The sequence below is a fragment of the Haliaeetus leucocephalus genome, unplaced genomic scaffold, assembly GCF_000737465.1.
Source record: "Haliaeetus leucocephalus isolate CR32 unplaced genomic scaffold, Haliaeetus_leucocephalus-4.0 Scaffold240, whole genome shotgun sequence".
NCBI lineage: Eukaryota > Metazoa > Chordata > Aves > Accipitriformes > Accipitridae > Haliaeetus > Haliaeetus leucocephalus.
Window position 1 is genome coordinate 7183939 of NW_010972676.1, and position 23542 is coordinate 7207480.

The window sequence follows — 23542 nt, forward strand, 5'->3', positions numbered from 1 at the left end:
TCTCTCCACCCCCCAACGTTTCCCCCCCCCCCCCCCCCCCCGCCCCGATTCTCTCCCCCAAATCCACTGGGTGGGAGGGAGGGAGTGAACGGCTGTGTGGTGCTTAGTTGCTGGGTGGGGTTAAACCTCGACATATAGCTGAAAAAAATAAAAAGGAATTTCCTTATTTAGTGATACATGGGGCTAGATCAACCATAGTAATATATTATTCAAGATAACATCTTCTTTAGAAAGAAAAAAAGAAAAAAAAAAGAAAAAAGAGAAATATATTAATAGAATTAGAGGAGAGGCAGAGCAAGAGGGAGAAAAAGCTAAGAACTCAATCTTAGGGGGAACAAAAAATAAAAGGTGATGTCAGACATTTCTGGTTATTTATTTTTCCAAGCCACAATAAACAATAAGGCTCTGTCCCACCTGCTGCCATTAAGGGTCTCTATCACCTCCAAAAGTGATGATCTTCAAGGAGGCTCGGGATACAGGATTAATTTACCACTTGCCCAATAGACGATGCTTTGTAACCTAAGTCTCTTTAACCCACAACAAGCAAGCATGCTCTTAGTAAGCATGAGGTAAAATCTGGCAGGTAAGAAAATAATTTCAGAGAAAAGAAACATTTTACGATATTTTTTCTCATGTGTGCCATGGGCAAAGAGCATATGCATGATCTGCATAATTCAACTATGGTTTTTGTAACCTGTCAGTCTGAGCACTTGCACCAATTTAAAGAGCAAAACTAATGGTGTTTTCATTTCATGAAACTGCTAATGAGACCACTATTCCATTAATGTATGTGTTCTTCTACTTGCCTTTTTAAATTTAAATCTGATACCCAAACAATACAATGAAATAAATTGAAACTTACCTGTATGACTCCTGTACAAGAATCCAAGAAAATACATCCCTTTGGCTCCTTTGATATTTTTTCATCTTTATAAAAATTCATAATATATGAGTTATCCGACAACTGTGTCAGCTGGAAGTAGCGCTTTTTGAATGACTGAAGTAAGGGTTAAAAAAAAAAAAAGGATGACAATTGTTGCACTGCAAATTATTTTCACTGATACGTTATTCACAGGGTTTAAAATAATAGGCAACTCCTAACTGCACTTCAATCACACTATTTTGCGGACAACTGCAATATTACTTTACTATCATTTAAAGCAATGTAATCAAACCCGAGAGATAAACAGCTAAATGACAATGGCAAACAAGTGTGCCTCTGTGGGTGATATAAATCCAAATGGAATAAAGAAAGAATAATGCTGTCCCCTTACCCGAACAGTAATGCTATTGTTTACAGTGCTGTTGAAATTGCCTTTATAAAGCCATCCAGACTTGTAAACTCCTGCTGCTAATCCTCCTCCTCCACCACCACCACCACCTTTTGAAGATGAGTGGGATGTTGTATCCTGTATGAAAGACATGATTAATACTGCATGGACTTGCTTTTTGAATTCTGATATGAAAGAAAACTGTAATGTATGAATATCTGCTTGACAACAAATAATCATCCTTTCATTCCTTTTAAAATAAGATGTTATTAATATGCCTGCTGTGCACATGATGACATAAGAGACAAAGAAGTTCCACTAACTTCAGAGTTATTTAAGATATGAAATATTTTATAGGAGATAATGAGCCTCCATTACCATTCTTTATTTGATATTAAAACAATAAATAACTCTTCAAAAAGGGGAAAAAAACCCACTGAAAACCAGAATACATACTTCATCCTTATCCACATCTTCATGATCGATTTCAAAGGAATGTGATGGCAGTTTCTCTGGTCTACATTCATTTCTGGTAGGGGAGGAAAAATGTCTTTTATTTATTTTTTTTTTTAAATAACCATGTATCTGCTATTTCAAGGAGGCAACCATCTCAAGCCCCCATAGCATCTCCAGTATACCTATTGCTGTGATCCTGTTACCTCCTTTAAAAAAAATCACTAGTTTCAAAATATAGCTTTTTTCTTAAGCCCCATATATACTTTTTTTCAACACTATGAAGTTGCAACAGTTCTATACAAACGATGAAAAACCACTTCTTGTTCTCTTCACTGCTCTTCCTCCACAACAGGCAACAAAACCCAAACAATTTCCAAAGAGAGATCCCATTTAAGCCTGTTGAATGAGAATTAACGCTTTAATAGCTTTTTCTAACCCAGAACATTAGAACATTCAGCTTAAAGCTTCTACATTTCTTCAATATTTCAAGATTTTTTTTTTTACTATTCAATATGATGAGCACAGCCTTCAAGTAATTTTTAAAAATACGCAGATGTCTTTCAGTTATCATAAGAAAACCTACAAAAGTTGTCATGCTAAAAGCCATCATTTATCAGGAAGACCAACTTTTCCAGAACTTACATCTACCCAGCCAGAGAATGGGAACAGAGCAACAGTACTCTCTACTGTGCAAGGAAGCAAATCCAAACAGAAGTTGAGAAACCGCACACTCCTAAGCTAGTCTCCTCTCTCAATTTAGCAAACTTTAGCCCCCACTAGTAAATAATGTTAAAGGTTGCTAATAAAAAAAAAAAAAAAAAAAAGCGGTAACTCTGACCCATTTCATTTTCTATTCATTCATACACAAGTTACAGATTTGGAAGATTAATGAGCAGTACCTATCTCCTCTTCACCTTCCCCCTTTCAAAGTCAGTGTTCTCCTGACACGACTACCCCACTGCAACTGAAGTCAGCATTTCAGCAGAGGCAGGGGAACCAAGTGCACACAGAACACAGGAGTGTTCTACTCTGTTTTAATTTGTTCCGGTTTTGGTGTTCATTTAATGTAAACAATTGATCAATATTTTGAATAAAAGGAATATTTGCAATCCACTGATATCTAATGCAACCAAGGGCAGCTGTTAAAAATTCTTACACAAGCACTCCCTCCCACTCAAAAGAACCCAAACCCAAAAATCTCAAATCAAATCCCACCTTTTACTAAAAACATCATTCAAGCCTTCACATTTTTGGACAAAACCCCTGTTGGGTTATTCATTATTCAGAGCTAAAAGTGCACCACAGTTCTGTTGGGGTGATGTGCAGGCAGCCTGACCAATGCTTTCTGGTCACACATGGACAGCTGACACCACTGCACACATTTGCTTGAGGATCTGTACCAGTAACAGGACAAGTTAGTCAGCTACTAAAAAAAACCAAACCTCAAAACAAAACCTGAACCCTAATGCCCTTGATGCTACTGGGGAGGGGAAGGAGGAGTCAGAAATCTGCTGGATTAACAGGGTGCTGACCCCTCACCATACGATACAGCAACTCTGCCCTGCTCTGCTGCTCCATGCTCAGAGTGAGCCTGTCCCATTAAACCACAGCCCTTCCACAAGCCTGGGTACATGGTAAGTTTCTTAGAAAGAAGGAAATCCTTCTGTCCTCTCAGCAGAGCTATAAAAAAGAGAGGAAAGGACAGACCACTGCTGCTTCATGCGTCAGATCTCACTGACCAGCCATGAAACACCCATCCACTTGGACCTCTGTGTCATTCTCCATAGAAGAAGTTTTTCCCTTCCTTGGATGGGAATCCTTTTGGGCATGCTCCTCATCATTCTAAGGCAGACAGATAAAGCATGGTAAGGACATGATCCTGTTTGGTATACCCTCTTTTTCTCTGCCTACTGCCTCTTCAGACCCATATGAAGATGCCCAGTTCGAAGGGACCAGACCTGAAATATCTACCAGATGTTCCAGGTTTTCTCCAAACGGCAGCAAAAACTTTGCTAATGACTATTTCTGTTCCCAGACACACTGTCACCACAGCACACACTAAGCAACCACTGTTCTTCCTCCACCCTTTGACTTGCTCAAGAAGCAAGAACACACCAGTATAAAGCATAAAAAATGGCATAAAAAGAGGTAGTGAGAGCTCACAGAGAGGAATTTAAGGGGCAGAAAGACCTGAGAAAATCCTCAATGGAGGAACAGACTCAGAGAAAAACTAAAGCAATTGCTAAACATTTTGGTCATATGCACACATTGTTGAGCTCTTCCTCAGTGCCACAGCACTACTTCAGTGGAATTGCACCATGGACACGCTGAGTATGTTGAGTCCTCACTGCCTGCCCCAGGTGGTCAGCATCACATTGCAGCTGCTTCCCAATCAGAAGGGGTCAGTATTCAGAAAGAATAACTTTGATAGCTGATAAAAATCTGCAACACCATGCAGCCATTACTTGACATGTTGCATGACTCTGTGAAACAGCACAGCATGGCCTCATGTAGAAACAAGTATGAAGTCCTTCAGCATTGTTGAAGGCTGCTGAGTCCAAATTTGTGTGTTTCTAAATGGCAAAGCCCACGGGAATGTTCAGCACACTCCCAGTGAATGAAGTACTTCAGCCACAGTTAGATCTGGTATTGTAAATGATGTTCCTTTCTCACAATGCAAAGCTAAACACTTAACACTCATCCAATCTTCCCCGATAGAAGGTTTTCCTTTAAAGGAATTGATACAACAGTATGTTCAGATTTCTGATAGTGTGACAGCAGTTTTGCACAAATGAAACAAAAAACTGTGGAAACTTGGCATCCAGAGCTATCAACAGTGAGATTCAATACTACGACAAGGACATATCAAGCCACTTCATTTTTAATGAGGAGATTTAGTCTAAACCCCTGAACTTTGTAACATGCATGTGCAAATCAAGGTCCACTGATGTTGAAGAGGCTGGAAATGGTATGAAATGAGGTGGACTCCAAACTAGCTCTGTTTAAGGTATGTTAAGCTCAAAAGCCACGGCAACTTTCAGCAAACAAAATACAGACACTCCTACTATAACTTTGCTTCTGAAACATCTACCAGCGCTGCATCCAAACCATTCCTGAGTGCTATGTTCTGATACAAGACAAAACAAGATCTCTTGTTTTGTTATAATCCTCTATGCAAGGGGGGGAAAAAGTAAGATGTGAGACACCATAACATCCCTGGAGCATGAACTCATGAAAGCAAATCATATTAAGCACCATATTAAAATAACCTTCACAGAAAAGGATGTATGTAATCAGCCAAAATGTACTTTTGTGCAGAGTAATGCAACCACGTCTGTCAAATGCATATTTCATAAGAGTGAAGATGCTTACGGTTAAATTGAAAACTGCTGTGCTGCAAACATTGTTCTTGAGCACTAAATACATTTATTTTCTAAACCAATCAGTACACTGGGTACTTAAGAAAAGGTATGTTTATAATCTCTGATTAACAAAACTTCTCTTAACAGCTTTTTGTTCTACCATATTCACTGTTCATAAAAATACCAACATACAAGAGAGAATGCAGATATAAGGGAAGGTTTGCAGCACAAACCCCTCTGAACACAGCATCTAGAGGGACTATAAGTATCAGTTTATCAATTCTGTGCTGGTTTTGGCTGGGATAGAGTTACTTTTCTTCATAATAGCTAGTACGGGGCTATGCTTTGGATTTGTGCTGAAAACAGTGTTGATAACACAGGGGTGTTTTCGTTACTGCTAAGCAGTGCTCACACAGAGCCAAGGCCTTTTCTGCTTCTCACCCCATCCCACCAGCGAGCAGGCTGGGGGTGCACAAGAAGTCAGGAGGGGAGACAGCTGGGACAGCTGAATCCAACTGACCAAAGGGATAGTCCAGACCGTATGACGTCGTGCTCAGCACGTAAAGCTGGGGGAAGAAGGAGGGAGGGAGGGACGTTCAGAGCGATGGCATTTGTCTTCCCAAGTAACAGTTACGTGTGGTGGAGCCCTGCTTTCCTGGAGATGGCTGAACACTTGCCTGCTGATGGGAAGTGGTGAATGAATTCCTTGGTTTGTGTTGCTTGCGCATGCAGCTTTTGCTTTACCTATTAAACTATCTTTATCTCAACCCAAAGTGAGTTTTCTCACTTCTACCCTTCTGATTCTCTCCCCCATCCCACTGTGAGGGAGGCGAGTGAGCAGCTGCATGGTGCTTAGCTGCCAGCTGGGGTTAAGCCACAACAAATTCCTACAGCAGTATGTTTAGGTAGTACTAGTTTCCATCCAACCCAAGCCTGGAGCATCCATTCCTGTGTTATGTGCACGTAACAACCTTTTTCATCCAGTATCATGATTTTAATGCCTGAAATTCCAGGAAAGGAGGCAGTAAACACAGCTTATTTGGGCATTCAGTGATTTCATTAACTACTCCCCAAAACAGTCCTCAGGGCACAGACACAAACCTGCCAGAAACAGGAGTATGGGTAGAAACTCACACATGAAAGAATGAGCACCAAATTCTTAATTTCTTTCCACTCAAGTCAAGGAACTTTTTCCTTCTCCTCCCAGCATCTTTACACTGATTTTAATGTACTGCCTCCAAGCACAGAAGGGATGCCCACTTACCCGGACACCTGCACATTTCTGCAGCCTTGCATCACCAATGCATGCTGTACACATTGCACCCGGTTCTGCTGTTCGGTGCAGCTATAAAGCACTAAGTGAAATCCTACTCCTCTATTACACAGGGTAACTAAAAGGACAATTAATCCCAGTTAAAGGTGAGTGACATTTATGCATTATTAAGGAAAACAGAAAGCCAGCTTTCCTGTATCAACTGTGCTTTGAATACGCAAATATGCTTCTAAGGATTTGAATCAGCACTAATAGAGTTTGTTGATACTAGTGAATTCTGCAGAGTCTTGAACTTTTCCTAAAGGACCCTTTCTTCCCCTTTTTAAAAATACAAGGCACTATAAATACGGCAAAACAAGCAGAGCACATAAGACAAAGGAAAGTGCAAATATGGACAAAGCTCAGCAAAATGACACAAACCTAACAGGAAAGAATAAAAAAAGAACTTAAGCTAGATCTTACTGCGGTAAGTGTCGAAAGTCTTCTGAATACTGTTCATATTTGTAGTTCACAACGTGCCACTGGGAACTGTAGTATTTACAAGCCTAAAGAGAAAAACACAAAGAACAACAATAGAATTACTACAACTATTTAGACTCAAGAAGGCTGGAGAACTAAGAAAGATCTGAGGGAGTCCTTTGTGCTAGAGAACATATTCTTCTCTTATAGCTGGGTGCACAGTTTTTAAAGGAAAGTCAGTCATATGTTTCCACATTTTGATGCACAATTTCCCTTTTAAATCAAATGCACTGAATCATACAAGATGGAGAAGGGGGCTAATGGCAATTTAACATGCTTTACTGATTCTCACCTACTCTGTAGGAAGCATGCTTAAATTACATCGCTACTGCCTCAAAAGACACTACCTAGTTTAGGCCTGACTTTCTCCATGGACATTAATTATATTTTTTTTTTTTTGCATCCTGTTTCATCACCTAAGCCTTCCACTGTAAATACATTGGCCCTACTCCTTTTATTCACCCTTGTTGCAGCACAAGCCCTCCACTTCTTGTTCTGCCCTTAAAGATTGATCTTTAACTTCTTAACAACATTCAGGAATATATCAATAAGACTATCATTTCTCACCAAAGTCTCGTTTTCCCTTCTGCACTGAATTTGCTCAGTCATCTCATCATCTCCTTGTAGCTTTTAGTTTCTGAAAAACTTCTGGCTGGTTTTGCGTTCATCTTTTGAAATTGTTCTTAATATATCCATCTCCCTTAAATAAGGGAACCAGACCTGAACAAAGACTATACTGAAGGGCTTTGTAATGGTGTCAAATAGACCAGAATAACTGTGCAATTTACTCAACGCAGAACTTTCATCAATGCAATTAAACATAACATGAGATTTTAAAGGCAACAAAATGCATGAAATATGTACAGTTATCGATAAAGTATACATCTACAACAAGAAAAATGACACAATGTCAGAATTTCCAGTGATTCTTGCTACAAATGCAAACTAATACTTGTACAGTACGCTGAAGAATTTACCCTGTACTGTATTATTTTCTTTCCACACTCCTCCTGAACATTTGCACCAGCCCATGCAAGTTGGACAGGAAGAAAGAGCGGGATCAAGCCTAAAACCTAACAGTAGAAGCTGCTGCCCAAGACAATAGGGAAAAGGAGGCATGTCAGGAAGGAAAATGGTGGAGATCTACAGTAGAGAAAGAAGCAGCAGCACTGAAAGGAATCTGAGGTGGGAACAGGAACGACAGTCTCACAGAAAGGCATGGGAAGGACCGAGACTCCAGGAGACAAAGAGAATGGAATAAAGGACAGATCAAAGATATTTAAATACCAAAAGCTACGCAGAGGAAGTGGAAGAAAAGGCAACAAAGGGACAGGATATGTTAGTACACCTCCGACCAACCAGGAATATTCCCTCTCTTCCCTGCCAGCCTCTCCTGAAGCTCCCATGGTAGTCACTGCTTGGACAGCAGTCTCTGCCTCAGAGGGACAGAGAGGAGATCATCAGGCTGCTGGAGCAAAAACTGAGATTGGCTGAAAACGTAAAGGTGGTGCTTTCTAAATTATTCAGCACTGGCTTAACAAATCTCCTTTTAAAATCTTGTGTAAAACATGCAGAGTATGTAGCCACAAATTAATTTTGGAAGTAATCTTGGGTGTGGTCACGGTCTTCTGTGACAGCTTTGTTTGTTTTAGAGTATAGAAAAGGCAGCAAGGAAGTAGATGCATATTTATAGGCAGTTCCCTCCCACCATGACGCTGAGCAGTTCAGTACAACCAAAGGCAGTCTGCAGTAAACTGCAGTAAACAAATTCCATGTGGATCTAGCATCTAACTTTCCGGTCTGACACAAACCCTCATTATCTTACAGGATGCAGAATAGAGTGTGACCATTAGACAATATAAAATAATCACATATTCTCTGAGAATGAATGCAATACTGTAGCATTATAACTAGCTCTGCACCTTGCAGGGTCAGGTCCAAAGCCACTTTGCCTTTGAATAGAGGAAAAAAACCAACAACCAAAACCCAACCTTTCTGTTTTATGAATCTTCATAAAATGACTTGGTCACTCTTGTATTTGTGTGATCTAAGTTTTAGTTAAAACTATTTGATAGTCACCTGGGCTATAAGAACACTCTTACAAGAGCAACATATACTCTGATCTACATAAGCCAATGAAAACCTCATTCATTGAATGTTTTGAAGATGAGCACAGACTCTCCAATTCATACTTCACTTGCTTTCTACTTGGCAAACGTAAACCAACTGAACCTTCTACAGAAAGGGCCACTTTTTCCCTGTGGTACTTACATTACTAAGTATTCTACTTAACAAATGCAATTAAAGCCCACAGAGAATTTTCAACATAGGCTTTTATTGAAAATATTATAGGCTGATGTGTTCAAAAAAACCAGTTGTGAATACCATACAGAGCAGGCCACAGTATTTTAGCTTATAACTGTAAAGGTTTATTGTGCTCCTCCAAGAAAAAGCTAATCAAAATAAAAATCAAAGGGGACAAGCAGCACATTCAATTATCATTCAGTCAATTCACAAAAGGCAAGCCAATTCAGTGCGACAGCTAACACTGTTCTTGAACTAGCTTCTTGCGGCTATCCATTGTAAACTAGATCTAGTTTAAAAAAAAAAAAAAAAAAAGTTACAGCATTTTCTCTTCAGAGTATCCCAACTAAAAATCAAATACTTCTACTAACTGTACTGACTTCTAATGATTTTATTTTTCTTTTTTTAATTGGAAATTATTATTATTGGAAATTGAATTTTAGCAATGAGGAAAAATGTCTGCAAACCTGATTTGAGGAGCAAGAAAAAGCTTTCTAGAGGCAGAGATTTCATCAAGAGGCCAGAGCTGGATCTTACTGCTTCTGGCAAAGAGCGGAGGCACCAGTGCAGGGGGTGTTGAGCTCAAGTGGGCTGTGGGGGAGGAAAAATATAGACGGAGAAATGGAAGCTTTGGGATGTGGGAGGGTTGGCACATGTTTGCATGAACTTTCCTACTGCACTGTTGACCAGGCAAGCTGCACAGCCCATTCCCAAGGGCCCTATCAAATTCAGGTCATTTATTTTCTTTTTTCTTGTTGCCCATCTGGCCTAATTTTTCCTCAGAGAGACAGACAATCCTGCAAGCTTTTCCCACCTGTAACTTCTTAGCTCTGGTTCTGGTGATGACAGCATGATGGCTACCACAGTGAAACAGGCACTTAAAAAAGATTTACCCTGCAATGCAAATGAACATTTTGGAGAAAAAAAGAGAATGGGAAGTGAAAGAAACATAAATGAAGCAAACACCCTGAAAAACTCCCCTGCTTCTATTGTCTCTAAGGTCAGTGCTAGGTATGTGGTCTTCAGAAATACAGATGCACATATGATAAAAGTAATTCATGGAACAACTGGGCTTCTTGCAGAGAAACTGCATGCAGAGCAATCCTGCCATCTCACTCACCCTTGAAGGGCGGCTATTTCTGAGGTGGAAAGCAGGACGTGAACAGAGAAGGGCAAGCCCATGCAACACCTTGGAAACAGAAAGCAAAGACCTTCCAGAGCTGGATGTGGCAAAAGTGCTAAAGGGGAAGCTGGAAAGATGGTTCCATGCTCCGCCCCGTGACCAGGGACATGCATGGCACTGCTCATAAAGTCTTCCCAACCGCTGCTCCCTCCTGTGACCTCTGCTGCAACAACCAAAGGCAGTATGTGGGGATTTGGGAAGGTGGAAGGTGGTGTGATCACCCTGGCTTGAAATTCAGCCCTCCACCCCAGGCCTACCCCTGCTCCCTTACACCTGTGACAAGCACAGCAGCATCACGACTAGCTGCTAGCAACCTAGACCTTCATTTTGGGGCTTTCAAACCTGTTTCCAAAGTAACACAGTTCACACATATAGTAACGTCCAGTGACACAGCAGTGTAACAAACCAAAACGTTAAAACACACTATTATTTTAAAGTATTAAACATTTAAAAAAAGCATTTACCTCTTGTGCTATCAAAAGACCCACTGTCCTTTAATAATGTATGTCATTGTCCTGACACTACAGTTCTTTAAAGTACTTCGATTTGGAAGCTGGGGAAATCTACACTCTGATGAGCAATAATAAAACTTTCTTTGTGACATTTATCAGCAGGAGTTCCCATTTTAATTTGACTTTGAAATATATAAGAGTAGTACAGATTAGGCTGTAAATAAAAAAGCCTCAGAAATAAACTGTATGGACACATAACCACTTTCAGTTGTTATACAGAAGGCTGTGGCTCTTTTAACATTATGACTAATAAAACTCACATTTAATAATTACTTACAGATCCTGTAGACACAACCTGCAAAAACTCAAATAAAAAAATCCCCCAGATGAATGGTGAGGGCTCCAAAAACTTACTACAAGTGACAACTCCAACTTCTGCATCTAGAAAATCTACACGGGAAAGTTAAGAGGCATCCACATGAATACTGTACTGTAGCAGACAAAATTAACTGTATCATCCATCACATGAAGTTTCAATATTCTCACACTGTTATTTCATTTTGCTGTGGTGCTTTTCAGCCAGCACGGTCCTTACCGCTCTAAGGATGAAGTGTGAGGACTACAATTACACCCACAAATGAAAAGAAGCCAACACTGCGGTGCAGGAAAGCTCAGCCTCAACAGCCCTCCCCAGCAAGCTTGTTTCTTCATAGTCCTCATCTTTAAGAGTCATCTCCCTAAGTTAAAACAGCACCATTTGACATCAGCTGTAGAGTCACTACACAGGTTTAAGCAATGCTGCACGTGCAGACTGCTGTTAGTACACTGCGTTCTGGGTTTACCTCAGACTCCCTTACTCGATGCGCTGGCAGATTCCAGGTGTCACATGCATGACACAATCGGGTCACACATGCCATTAATAACTGGCCTACAGGTTGCTAAGATGACAACTGCCTAGATGTCTGTGATTTGAAAGAAGCAATTGGTTCTACAATGACTTTTAGAGCTATAAGCGTGCTCAACCACAGCTCAAGAGTGCCAGCAGATTTCTGAAGGAGACAGGCCTGACTTGAACCTAGGAAAGTTGGCCCTTTGATAATACTAACAAGCCCCAAATCAGCCCGTCTGCACAATAGTAGGCGATCTACCTCAGTGACCAGTAAGAAGTGCATAGCAGAATGATAGTAGCAATAGGATTTTAACATGAACTCCACCACCTTTGCTAGAATATGGATGAGACCACCAGCTATAGCACTTGCGAGCTGATCCAAGGCCCAGCGAGTCACCAAAGGAGCCCTCCCTGTAGCAGCCACCGCTGCCAAATCAGACTCCTGAAGCAAAAAGAATGGGTCAGGAGGTACTGGTCTACCCGGGAGGGAGGCATGAGACAGCTTCTCAGAGGCACCTCTGGGCTTATTTTCCACAATTACACTGCATAACCTAGGGAAGCTCCTGCAGCAACCTGCTCCGTCCTTCTTCTGCCCCTGCACAGCTCCCGGCACACCACTCCTCATGCACGGGGCCAGCCCGGCTGCAAACATGCTTCCCAAAAACGTATCCAAGTAGCACCTCTCATTTTTGGAGGGATCATCTGGCTTAAACTCATTTAAGAAGGGACAGTTGACAGCTAATATTTATTTACTTTCTGCATTTTTTTCATATATACCTAAAATTTCATTCATATAGATACACCCACGCAAATAATATGCATGTGTGTGTACAAGCATGCATGCTTTCTAAAAATACTGACTTGATGAATACCAACATGGGATTAAATACGTTGCAATTAGATAGCTTAAGTTCCTCAAACTAAATATAGCTTTGAATTGCAAAATGCACTATCCCCTTATATTTCCGAATGAAATGTGGGAAAAATCCTAAGGATTGCCATTTGATCTGCATACTCAGGACTACAGAGTTGGGAAAGGTGATATTAGGAATGTTTTCACTGTCTAAAAGGAAGAATTTTATTTTTTCTTGTGGAGTGAATGCTTCTATTTGCCAAAATTACAGACCATGAGGGCAATGCTGACTGGCATAAATACATGCAGTGGACTCTGTGAGGAGTGAGAAAATTCAGAATTTGGGAGGAAACAGCACGGTACCATAGAGAATTAAAGGAAGTCAGGAATACTTAGAAAAAATAAACACTGAAGACAATTTTATTCTGGCTTTAAAAGTTTCTTGGAAGTTCTCTTTTCTTAGAACCTAAATTGGTTACTCAAGCTCCTCCTGCCTACGAAAAGTTAAGGTGGAAAAATCCACAAGGAACATATCCTAAGACAACTACCGGTATAGGAATGATTGATTCACAACATATTACCTTTAGAATATACCTAATAATTAGGTATAAATTAATAAAGGCACTCAGATATTTATCAATCATAAAATGTAAAATATTTATTCTCTTTGCATCCTACAGAAAATATTTAGTTACCAAAGGACTATTTATTTATCCAAGTCACCTTAATTTTATTTTTTTTAAATTTTCATGTTACAGTTTCAGCAGAAAGAAGAAGGCTAGACATCTTATTTAAAGTAAATTCTTCTGCCTCAACCATTACAATAACATCTGAACATCATCAACAGTTAAAGTTTTTGGTTACTGAGGAATCTAAAATCAGTAATTAAGAGAACTGAATTAGACAAGTAGAGGCACAAACCTTCCACTACAGGTGGACAGCATCAAATGCTATCCACACTGAAAGCTTTCCTCAGCAACATCAGCCTCATCTTTCTTCATCTGGGTTGTCAGCTCTTGTGCATCCACAAACCGATATTGCACAGGCAATCAAGTCATCCTGGCATGCCTGCAAGTACTGTTTATGATCACTTGAGCAAAGGGAATCTGATCAAATCCCCAAGCTGTCATATGGATGGATTTTGGTAAGGGCTGGGGAAGAAAACCTGATCCTTGAAGGGCTCTAGCAATGAAAAAGCTAGAGATGGAAGTAAAGCCTTTCTACGGTCACCAGGAGGAAACAAACACCCAGGAAGAGACAGACAGGGTTTTAAGGCTTTATCAGACTTCTGACAACTGTTTTACATGACCTAGTAGTACCTTATAGACAAGGCCATCTGAACAGCACCACATGTGCAGAAGGATGAGACAGAAGATCATGGATCTGAGCTCTTGAAATTGTTTCAATACCATGTCCTCACACTGGGCTGTATGAAGAAAATTAGTTTCATCTTCAAGAGCAGACCCTTCATTTGTAGTTAACTGACTTGCTCCATGTCTTTGTGTTGCAACTTGCTAAACTACTGAGATAGCGTAATATACACTAATGGTCAGATAGCCCTTACCACTTACGGGGAACACCAAAATGGCTTTAGTGAGATGAAGCTGTACATTGCTTTTGTATAGCTTCCCTAACAGTCCAATCGGGAATTAGACATTTGATCCTGGGCTGTAACAAGTCCAGCTGACCAACAGATGGTCAAGTATGTACACCATCACTGTTCATGATATCATAGTATATTTGAAGAAGGAGAAGACTCCTTCACTGAGTAAAGTGTTGGCTTTTTCACAGCTCCAAAAAAGAAGTAAAGGTCACAAACTCCACTCCTGCACATCTATCCAGAAGTGCTGAACACCAGCCTGGAACACAACAGATTGCTGCTGGGTCAGTACAGATTTGTGCAATTGCTGCAGTGGACTCCACTCACAGATCTTTACAGCACCCCGTGCTCAGTTTTACTTAATTTTGGACTAGAAACCATCTTATTCCTGGAGCTTAATTTATTTTATATGTAGCTTTTGGCTTTGTGGCGAAGTGGAACATATGCATTACTACTTTAAAAGAGGGTCTTATCCTGCTACTATTCCATGCACAGGCTTAGTTCTGTAGTATTGGTTTTTTCCACTGCTTTGCTCCTCTCTCCCCCTCCCCTTGGCTTACTGGTATTGCAGAGAGAGCTAATAGATGTGCTCGATATGTATTTTACCAGGTTGTCATTAGCATCCCCTTGGAGCACTCAGCTGAAATGATTCCCAGACACTGTGTACTATGTTCCATTTTTAGACCTACCACTCTCTCTATAAAGCCATGAGCACAGTGCTGGCCTTGCAACTTGTGGAACCTTAAAATAAAAAGCAGACCCTAAAGTGCTGAAAGGGCAGCAAGGCCTCTGGGAAAGTAGGTAATTCCACAAGCTATGTTATCTTTTAACCCTACTGTTAGATTAAGAAAGATGGCTAAGTTCAGGCAATTTGAGCTGGCACTAAGTTGCTATCACTCTTTCTAGACCTGCTGCAGAGAAATAGGGCCAGCCTGTAAAATGTCACGTTGCATACAATTCAACAGCTACATTTCTGCCTGATCTTGGATTTTATTTTTTCTAATCCCTGTGTTTGTCTGCAACTGACTTTTCCTCCGCAAATTATCTTGGAGTTATAGTGCATATGAAATAGCTTATACTCATTCAAACCAGGAAGCCAGGTATGAAAAATCCCAATCTGGGAAAAGAGAGGCAGAGAACACACACATTACAGGCTAATTTTAAGTGCTTGGAATTAAATCCCGTATAGATGTTGGCTGAAAATTTGGTTTCATAAATTTGTTTTGTTAATGCAAATGATGACCTATACTTTACAACTCTAGTCAAAGACGGGGAAGGTTCAGGGAGCCACCTAAAGTAAATTCCTTTGAACAGTACAGCCAGCACCTCCAATGTCCTTCAAAGTGATAAAAGCAGGGACAACCTGAAATATCCCTGAGGTAGCAGGAAGAGCAATCTCCTCCTACAGTCTTAGATCAGGTATGGAAACTATACAACTATAGGGTTTTTTTTTTAAAGGTAGAGCAATTAATCACTCCTGGTGGGGCTCTAACTGCCACGGAAGAACTTTTCTCAACTTTCTACTATGAAGGTAGAACAGACTCTAAATACTGACAATAAACACCTACACATCCTTCACAGTGCAGCTACTCCTCAGATAGCTATAACATACACCTCCGAATAAGATACATACCTTGTAATAACTCTAGCAGTCTAAACCAGCGTCAAATAGTTATCTTTTTTTGGAAAGATATCAAAATTTTCAGAGTGCAAAGAGCATTCAAATCCCCAGTGAATAGTACTCATGTAAAAATACCAACATCAATATCAGTGGACTAGTAGTGACAGGGAATGCAGCTGGAAAGCAGTAGAATTAGAGGCTGATTTAATGCATTTTCAATTTTTCTAGATACAGACATCTCAGAATAGGCACCTGCAAATATGCCATTAACCCTCCCCCTCCTTCCGGCCTCCAAAATTCAAACCTGATTCAAATCACCTAAACAATATTAAAAGAAAAAGATGTTCATTATAATCATAGCAAGCCTCCCCCAAACCCTTGGTTTTATTTAATATTAAAGGATACACACACTAGATATTTACCTCTCTAACAAATAAGTTTTCTGCTTTCTGTTCTGCGTCTTCAGGTACAGAAGGATAAAGCGTCCTGATTTCCAGTGAAATTGTGTCCGTCTGACAATAAACAAAAAAAAGCAAATTAGTCAGAGTGACAGAACAGCAGTTTTGTCTCATGAAGAGGTTAAGAACCTTATTATTATGGCTTGCATTTTTCAATTTGTCATGCAGCCAATACATATGCATACCAACAACTACAACCCAGCTCCTGCCCACACATGCTATTCAATACTACTAGCTAAAGCATTAATTACAAGCAAGAACAGTGTTCAAATAGATTTCTGGGAACAAAGTTGTTCCAAGCAAACTTGTTTCAGTTTCTGAGGTTTCTGATACAAAAAGTCATCAAGTCTTCCTTACATCTTCTCCCAGAAATATAGACCAAATTCAACAGTGTTACTTGCTTCCTCCACTTCCCTTCTTCCCCTCTTGCCTTTTCAGGAACGAATGCGGAAACAGAACGAAAAGCTTTGACTCTTTTGGAAGGAGAAGAGAGGAGCAGAGAGTCCTCCCAATCAGTTGCAAAAGGACTACCACAAGACAGCCTGATGGTCAGAAAGCAAGTGGAACCAGGCCACAGCTTCTCAGTGGGGCGTTTCCACCTGCGGGTGCAGACAGCAGAGCAGGATTGACATGGGACTCCTGACGCTTCCTGCAACCTCCTTTCAGTCTCAACAGACGCTGCACAAATGAAGCCATTTTTCTGAAAGCAGCTCCTGACTGAGCTAGCTTGTCAGGCCCCACAGCAGGAAACCACACAGAGAAGTAGATCTCCAGAAGGTCTCCACACGGAGCCAAGCTTCCCTTAGTTCCCACCAGGCCAACGAGAGGCCAGGGCCACCAGCAGTGCTCCTCTGTGTGACCCAGGGCCTCCATGCCGAGGTCAGGCAAGGCAGCCACTTTGCGAAAGTCACAGGAGAGGATGCTTTGGGGTATTTGGAATTAATCCACAGATCTGGCCCACTCATCTTCTCTGTCATAAGAGGGGAAAACAAACAAAACCAAACTCCAGCAGATCAGATTATGCTCTCCGTTACAGTGGAGTAACTCCACCACTCAAGACAACGAAGGACTGAACCCAAGACAAATCTGATCTCCCAAGCTCATTTTCTCTTCCATTACAGAAAGGCACATAGATTTCTGGAGGAAGGACTATGGCATGAGACTGGTTTAGTATGAAGAACCACTACTTATTAATACCGTGAAGCAGCCTGTGCCGCTGGAGGATCTCCTCCTAGTCGCCAGCCTTAGACTAAAAAGTGGTGTTTTTTCTCTACAAATTGAAGCACTCAGACTCTACGCGACAATTGCCTGGATATTATTGACTGCATTTTTCCTTAAAGCTTACACAGACCACACCGATCCCCCTCCATCACTTTCCGTATGAGTAATTATGAAAGAAAGGCATGTGTCACTCAGGCAGATGCAAATGTCATGGGATTCCCCAAACTTTTTCTGTTTCATCTGGATAGCTCAGGATACAACGTGATTAAAACACTTTGGCTCCCACAAATAACGATGGTGTCTCATAGACACCACAAAGTGAAACCCCCCCGGTTGTTCTGACAAACTAATTGCAGTTTCCTAAATGCAGGTTCCTGGGCCCTACCCAGCTGTACAACCAAAGCCTGTGTGCAGTGGTGATTTACACGATGGAGAAGCATGAATTTTCAGGCCACATTTAGTAATAGTGAAGATGTCTGAATCCTTGGTTGCTTAGGGACCTCCCAGCAGTGCCCATAGTCTCTGGAACATGCTTCATTACTTTTACTTCACATATACATGACATTTTAAGTCCTGTTTTTTAAGCGGTCCTGAGAAGACGCAATCCCTGAGCATAGCTGAAAACCGACAGGTGCCCCTGAAGTCCATCATATGGAGATCTTCCCATGGCTGGGGCCGCACTGCCAGCAGCAGCAGCGGCCACAAAGCACGCACACCATCCTTCCATGATATCATCACTGCTGAAGATCAGCTGCTGTTTCCAGACTAAGGCAGAGTGGGAGGCCACAAGAGAAGAGACATGTGATGCACTCTGTACCTCTCACTGACCCTGTTGGGATGGTGACTAACCTGCAGAGAGGCGAACAATCTCTTATGCTTGCCCATGACAAAACTTATCTGCCCCATGTATTACACAGAAGATAGTTTCCAGTGGTTTTTTTTTTAGTTAAGATATATAGTAAGTCAAATTTTTTACCTAATACAATGCTTCTTGTCAACTGATATCAACACACTGACCAAGACAGCTGACATTTGCCTTAATGGGGTCATTGTGCCTCCCTTCCCTTACACAGCTTGTTAAAAATACTGTAGCTGAACAAGACATGTAACTCAAGCCCACTGTTTCGCCTGTGGTACGCTCCCCAATTTCCTTCTCAAAAAGTCTGCACTTGAAAGAAAGAAAAATAGCCCTGCAAAACAGAGAAATCGGGTAACGTTGGGCTTGCCGCATTTGTGGACTTTGCCAAAGAGTATCACAGGTTTATTTACATAGAATTGGGACATGGAAAGACTTGTGTACTGTTATATTTAAACTTGTTTTAAAAACTACAAAGCACTTCCCTTCTGAGAATTAGTTATGTTTAACCACTTAGCTGCAAAAGCCTTGCCACAAAAACACTTCCTGTTCATAGTTGATTACTTCCAAAGTTAAATGCTCTTAGAGGCTGATCAGGCATAGCATGTATTCACCAAAACCTTTTTACTTCAGAAAACAACTAAATTTCAACAACAGACTAAGTGCTTCTGAAAGGGTCATCAAGAAGATAAAGGATTTTATTTACAGAATTCAGCATTTATAAATGTGCTTTGAATGCAGCCTAATTTTCTAATGTTTAGGCAATCATAGCAATTGTCTGTTCAAATCAGAGGCCAACTACCTTCTCATTTGTGCATGCAAACTGTGATAATCAAATAAGGCAGGTATCAGCCTAAAACATTTAATTCCATAATTCCTCTGAATTATTTTTTTAAATCTATTTTATATAAATATCCTATATCCAACAATGATTTCTGGCATTCAGCCAGGCTGTCTCATTTGCATAAACTGTTGGCCCCAGGTGTCTGATTAGTCATAAGGTGCAATTTAATTAAGCACCCTCTCTTGCTACATCCACTTTCTACAGTGGAAGCCACAAGTTAATATTGCTCCTTATCAACAATTGATTAGGAATAATGTTTTCAGACAGTGTCTACTTCCACTGACATGGTGAGTTTAGTTTTTGAAAATGGAGTTCAAGCTCCATTAGCCATTTCAAACATTTTCACGCTGAATCTATTCTAATAGCTTTTAGTCTGAAAGCATGTTACCAGTGGTTAAATCTTTAGACGGATGCATCAAAAATTACTATATTTACTTCCTGAAAAGGCAGCCCTTCTAAGAGAGCTAACCGCACACAGGCAGAAATGTTCCTGTATGTCAATGCTTAGATTCAATCTCTCTAAAGAAAAGCTGCTCAGCCCCATTTTCATCCAAGTAAACAGATTTCCTTAACATTACCAAAAACTGTAATGAGTTAGACCATCAAATTAAAAAGCAGGGTAAGATGCAACACTGCTGTACAAATACCACCGTGCAAATGCTGTTGCTATACGGGGCTCCCAACAGGCTCCTGTCTGCTGTCCCAGCACAGACCTCACTGCGTGCAGGGGCAAAGCGAAAGGGAAGTGAGCACAGAGCACATTTAAAGGACAGATTTTTGCCCCATCACTCACTGAATCACATTAAGTGTGACAGGTTATGCTTTGCCCACACGGTAGGCTTTGCTGACTGCATTAACTCTCTCTGTTTAAACAGTTAGAGTGCACCCCTCTAAGTCTAGATACCTCTTGCTTTCCTGTTCCTCCCAGCTGATGCGAACTTGTACATCAAAGATACCCATATCCCATTAGTCATGAAAATAATGGACTCAATTTCTGCTCCTCTAAGGATGAGCAGACACTGCCCATCACATGGGAAAGTGGAAGATGAGTCATGTGGTATTGAAAATAACCCATGATCTCACCACTATAACTCTTCTGATATTAGAAATAACAGTCAGGTTTACAGGATTACTTCCAAGGAGGCTCCAAGTCCTGCACTTAGAGCTGCCCCTATGGCACACGTGCTCTGTTTCATGTGAAGAGGCAGTCTCATTGCCCACTCTTGCCCTCTCTTCTTAAAGATGCATCTGGTTCTGTTGTGAACTTCTGTATCCAAACAAACAACTTTTGTCTCTGCACAATATCTAGATAGCAGAGGTTTCACAACCCAAAAAATAGGGAGATTTTGGCTATTCCTTGTTCAGAGGTTAAAAAAAAAAGAAGCCTGGAAACAGTCACACCTGCAGTGGTGGAGAGTATCAACCTGTACAACCCAGGCCCTCTTCTAAGGCCTCTATCATACTTGGAGGGCACCTGGATGGGCTTTCAAAAGCCTAGAAGAGCCAGGAGCACATGTCAGACTGCACTTCAGTAGGTTTTATATTACATAGGTAAGCTTTGCCATCTTACACCTGTCCTAAATGTGCCACTAAGGAAGGGCACCAATGATTCTACGCAAGACTTGAGATCCTGGGGAGATTGAAAAGACACTGCTGGGGGTTCAGTGAATTTCCTAAGGATGAAGACATGAAGAAAGGATGAAAAAATACTTATGAAAGAATACAGCAAGCATTTTGCTTGGATACATAAAGGCGCTTAGGAGCAGAAGTCCAATGTATGACAACAAATCTGTGCAAGACTAAGATGTGAAAGGTTAAAGGCGAGAGGGAGACCAATCTGAAGGAAGTTGTCACACTTCTTTCATGGCCTTGTTTCTGGTAAACACGTAGGAGAAAAGTAAGAAATAGGAATGCCAGACAGCAGCAGTTTCAGTTGTCAAGGGAGAGTGTGGCCAGGTCTGGGGAACAAAAGATGAATGCAGCACGGTAACCCAATGGTGAGGATGCAAACCTATCAGCATCACCACCAAGCATGCATTTTTAGGAGTGCAACATGAAGCCCATCAACTCCCACTTACTACCACCAAGAAGTACAGTGCAAGCTCATACTCATGTGACAGGGAGCTCCTGTGAAGCTCTGCAGATCCTTCCTCCATACAGTTGCAGTACTGCTGCAGAACTTTCCACTGGCCATTATTTCACAGCACAGCAACAGAAGGGTAATTCGCTCGCTGGATCCAGGAACAGGTGACAAACGAAGCCAAGTGGACATGCTTTTTCTCAAAGGGAAACTGGACTTTGAGCAGGCAGGAGGAGAGTTAGCAAGCAACGCGTTGCTAGGAAAACAGGAAGTGGAACTGATGTAAATCAATTTTTTTTTTTTTTAAAGGATTATTAAGAACAGTTACAAAACAGTGAAGCATCTTTTCCCTGGCTGGACTAAAATCAGAGAATGCATCTTTGTAATGTATACATCTTGTATTCTTCTGTTGAAATGCAGGGAAACGGAGGAATAAAATCCATCGGGTTCAGATGGATAGCAAGAATTCTTTGCTGTTCCACAGACTTCTCGTAAGATGTTGGAAATGACCAAGAAAAGTCTTGTGAGAATAAATGCATTCTCTCTGAATTGCATTCAAAGAGAGAAAGCAATTCTGAGACAAAACAAAAGACCAGACAGTATAGCAGCTATGATGATAATTGACCTATATCTGATGCATGTGGTGAATACTACACATCCAGAAATGGGAAATCATTATTAAAAGCAGAATTTTCTCTTATGCTCACTCCCTCAGCCAATTCTTTTGGTAAGGTTTCACTCTGAAGAGACTTTTGTCCGTAGGATGTGCTAACACACAGGTCCAAACTGGGGCTGCATCAACACTGAGCCACAAAGTCTGAAGCAATTGTAATCATTAGGAGTTAAACAGTAACGTCCACCATTTCCTGGGGCATTATCACATTAAATAACACTCAGAGCTAGCCTGAGCACCCTCTAATTCAGTCAGACATGGATCTCTTTCTACTCAAATGGCTGACCCAGACTTTTGTGCACAGGTGATATTTCAGGAGGAAGGAGCAGGGCTATAAATAGACACTCTGCAGCTGGAAAACCTGTCTGCTACGAAAGCTCTGCAGTCCTGTCTGGTGGCATAGGCTCTTGTTACTGCAGCTGACTTCAACAGAAGATAACAAAGAAAAGAGACGGGTTTATTGCAAGGATATGGACCCTACCTACCACTGCCTCTGCTCTTCTGTGAGTACAGGCCACTCCTACTACGCAAGTACCTCTCTTATTTGTCTGAATCTTTTTCTCTTCTTTTTAAAAATTTAAATAGATTATGCAGAATAGTTGCAAAGCATATCACAGAGAAAACAAAATAGAAGTAGCTACTAAAAGCCAGGCAGCAACTGCTCAAAATGAAAAGAAAATAAGGATATGAAAATATGGTTTGACAGGCAGAGGTCTTGAGCAGTAGGACATGATTCTCCTTTCGCTGAGAGGGTTTGCTCCACTGACTTGAGCTTAGTTATTCTAAATCAAGGGGCCCAAGGGCCTTGTGACAGCACACAGTATGTCTAGTCAGCTTTATAATGCTAAATTTCAATTTCATAAATTCACAAATGTGCAAAAAGGATAAAGGAATTAACGATGATGAGGAAATCTATTCTGTTTAGCTTTCTCTCAATCCCATGAGCACATTAACTCAGTTAATGCCACCAAGGAAATAGAGCCATTTAGTAAAACAAGCAGTCGATTAGATTAACCCAGTCCCACAGGACAGTAGCAGTGCCATGAGCTGATGGGAAAGGGCCCTCACACAGCAGTTACAATTGGTCACAAATAGAAATGTATTTCCATTAGAGAATGCCTATTCATCAAAATCTAAATCCTTCACAGAGAACGGCTGATTTTGAAAAAATTGCTATAAGATGCAGGCAATCTGCCAGCTTACTTGCCTGGCAGCACGCCTCCCCAGCCACCCAGCACGCAGCCCCTGCCCTCCTGTGCTGCCCCATCACTGCTGCAGTGAGGGCTGCCCTGGACTTCCAGGTTCTCAATTTCTTTGCAGCTTGCCAGGACAAGCAATGGTGAACCTGGGTTGAGGTCAGGCATCTCCACAGCTGCAGGCTCTGGTATCCTCAGCACTGGGGATTCTGCACCCCCCCATGACTCAGGATGCCAGATCTCAAACCCCACTGGAGAAGAGTTTAAGACAACCCCCAAACCAAATAAAAATCAAGTCTGTTTGGATTTATCTCTCTCATGCAACCTAATGTCAGCAACTGCTCAGCTTGGAAATATGTCACGGCCGTCGTCTAAAAAGTCTGACTTTGAGCAGAAGGCTGGGAATCATGGGCTGTCAAGTGTCCAAATAC

General features: G+C 41.1%; 1 protein-coding gene across 1 annotated transcript in view; it reads right to left on the bottom strand.

Annotated features, from left to right (window-relative positions):
- DOCK10 (dedicator of cytokinesis 10) overlaps positions 1–23542 on the bottom strand; it is a 137597-nt gene that overhangs the window by 80626 nt on the left and 33429 nt on the right. The window contains exons 3-7 of the mRNA XM_010568290.1: positions 16206–16295; positions 6825–6907; positions 1728–1800; positions 1275–1409; positions 863–997 (exon numbers count right to left, since the gene is read on the bottom strand). Coding sequence (XP_010566592.1) covers positions 863–997; positions 1275–1409; positions 1728–1800; positions 6825–6907; positions 16206–16295 — 516 coding nt within the window. The remainder of the gene's footprint in view (positions 1–862; positions 998–1274; positions 1410–1727; positions 1801–6824; positions 6908–16205; positions 16296–23542) is intronic.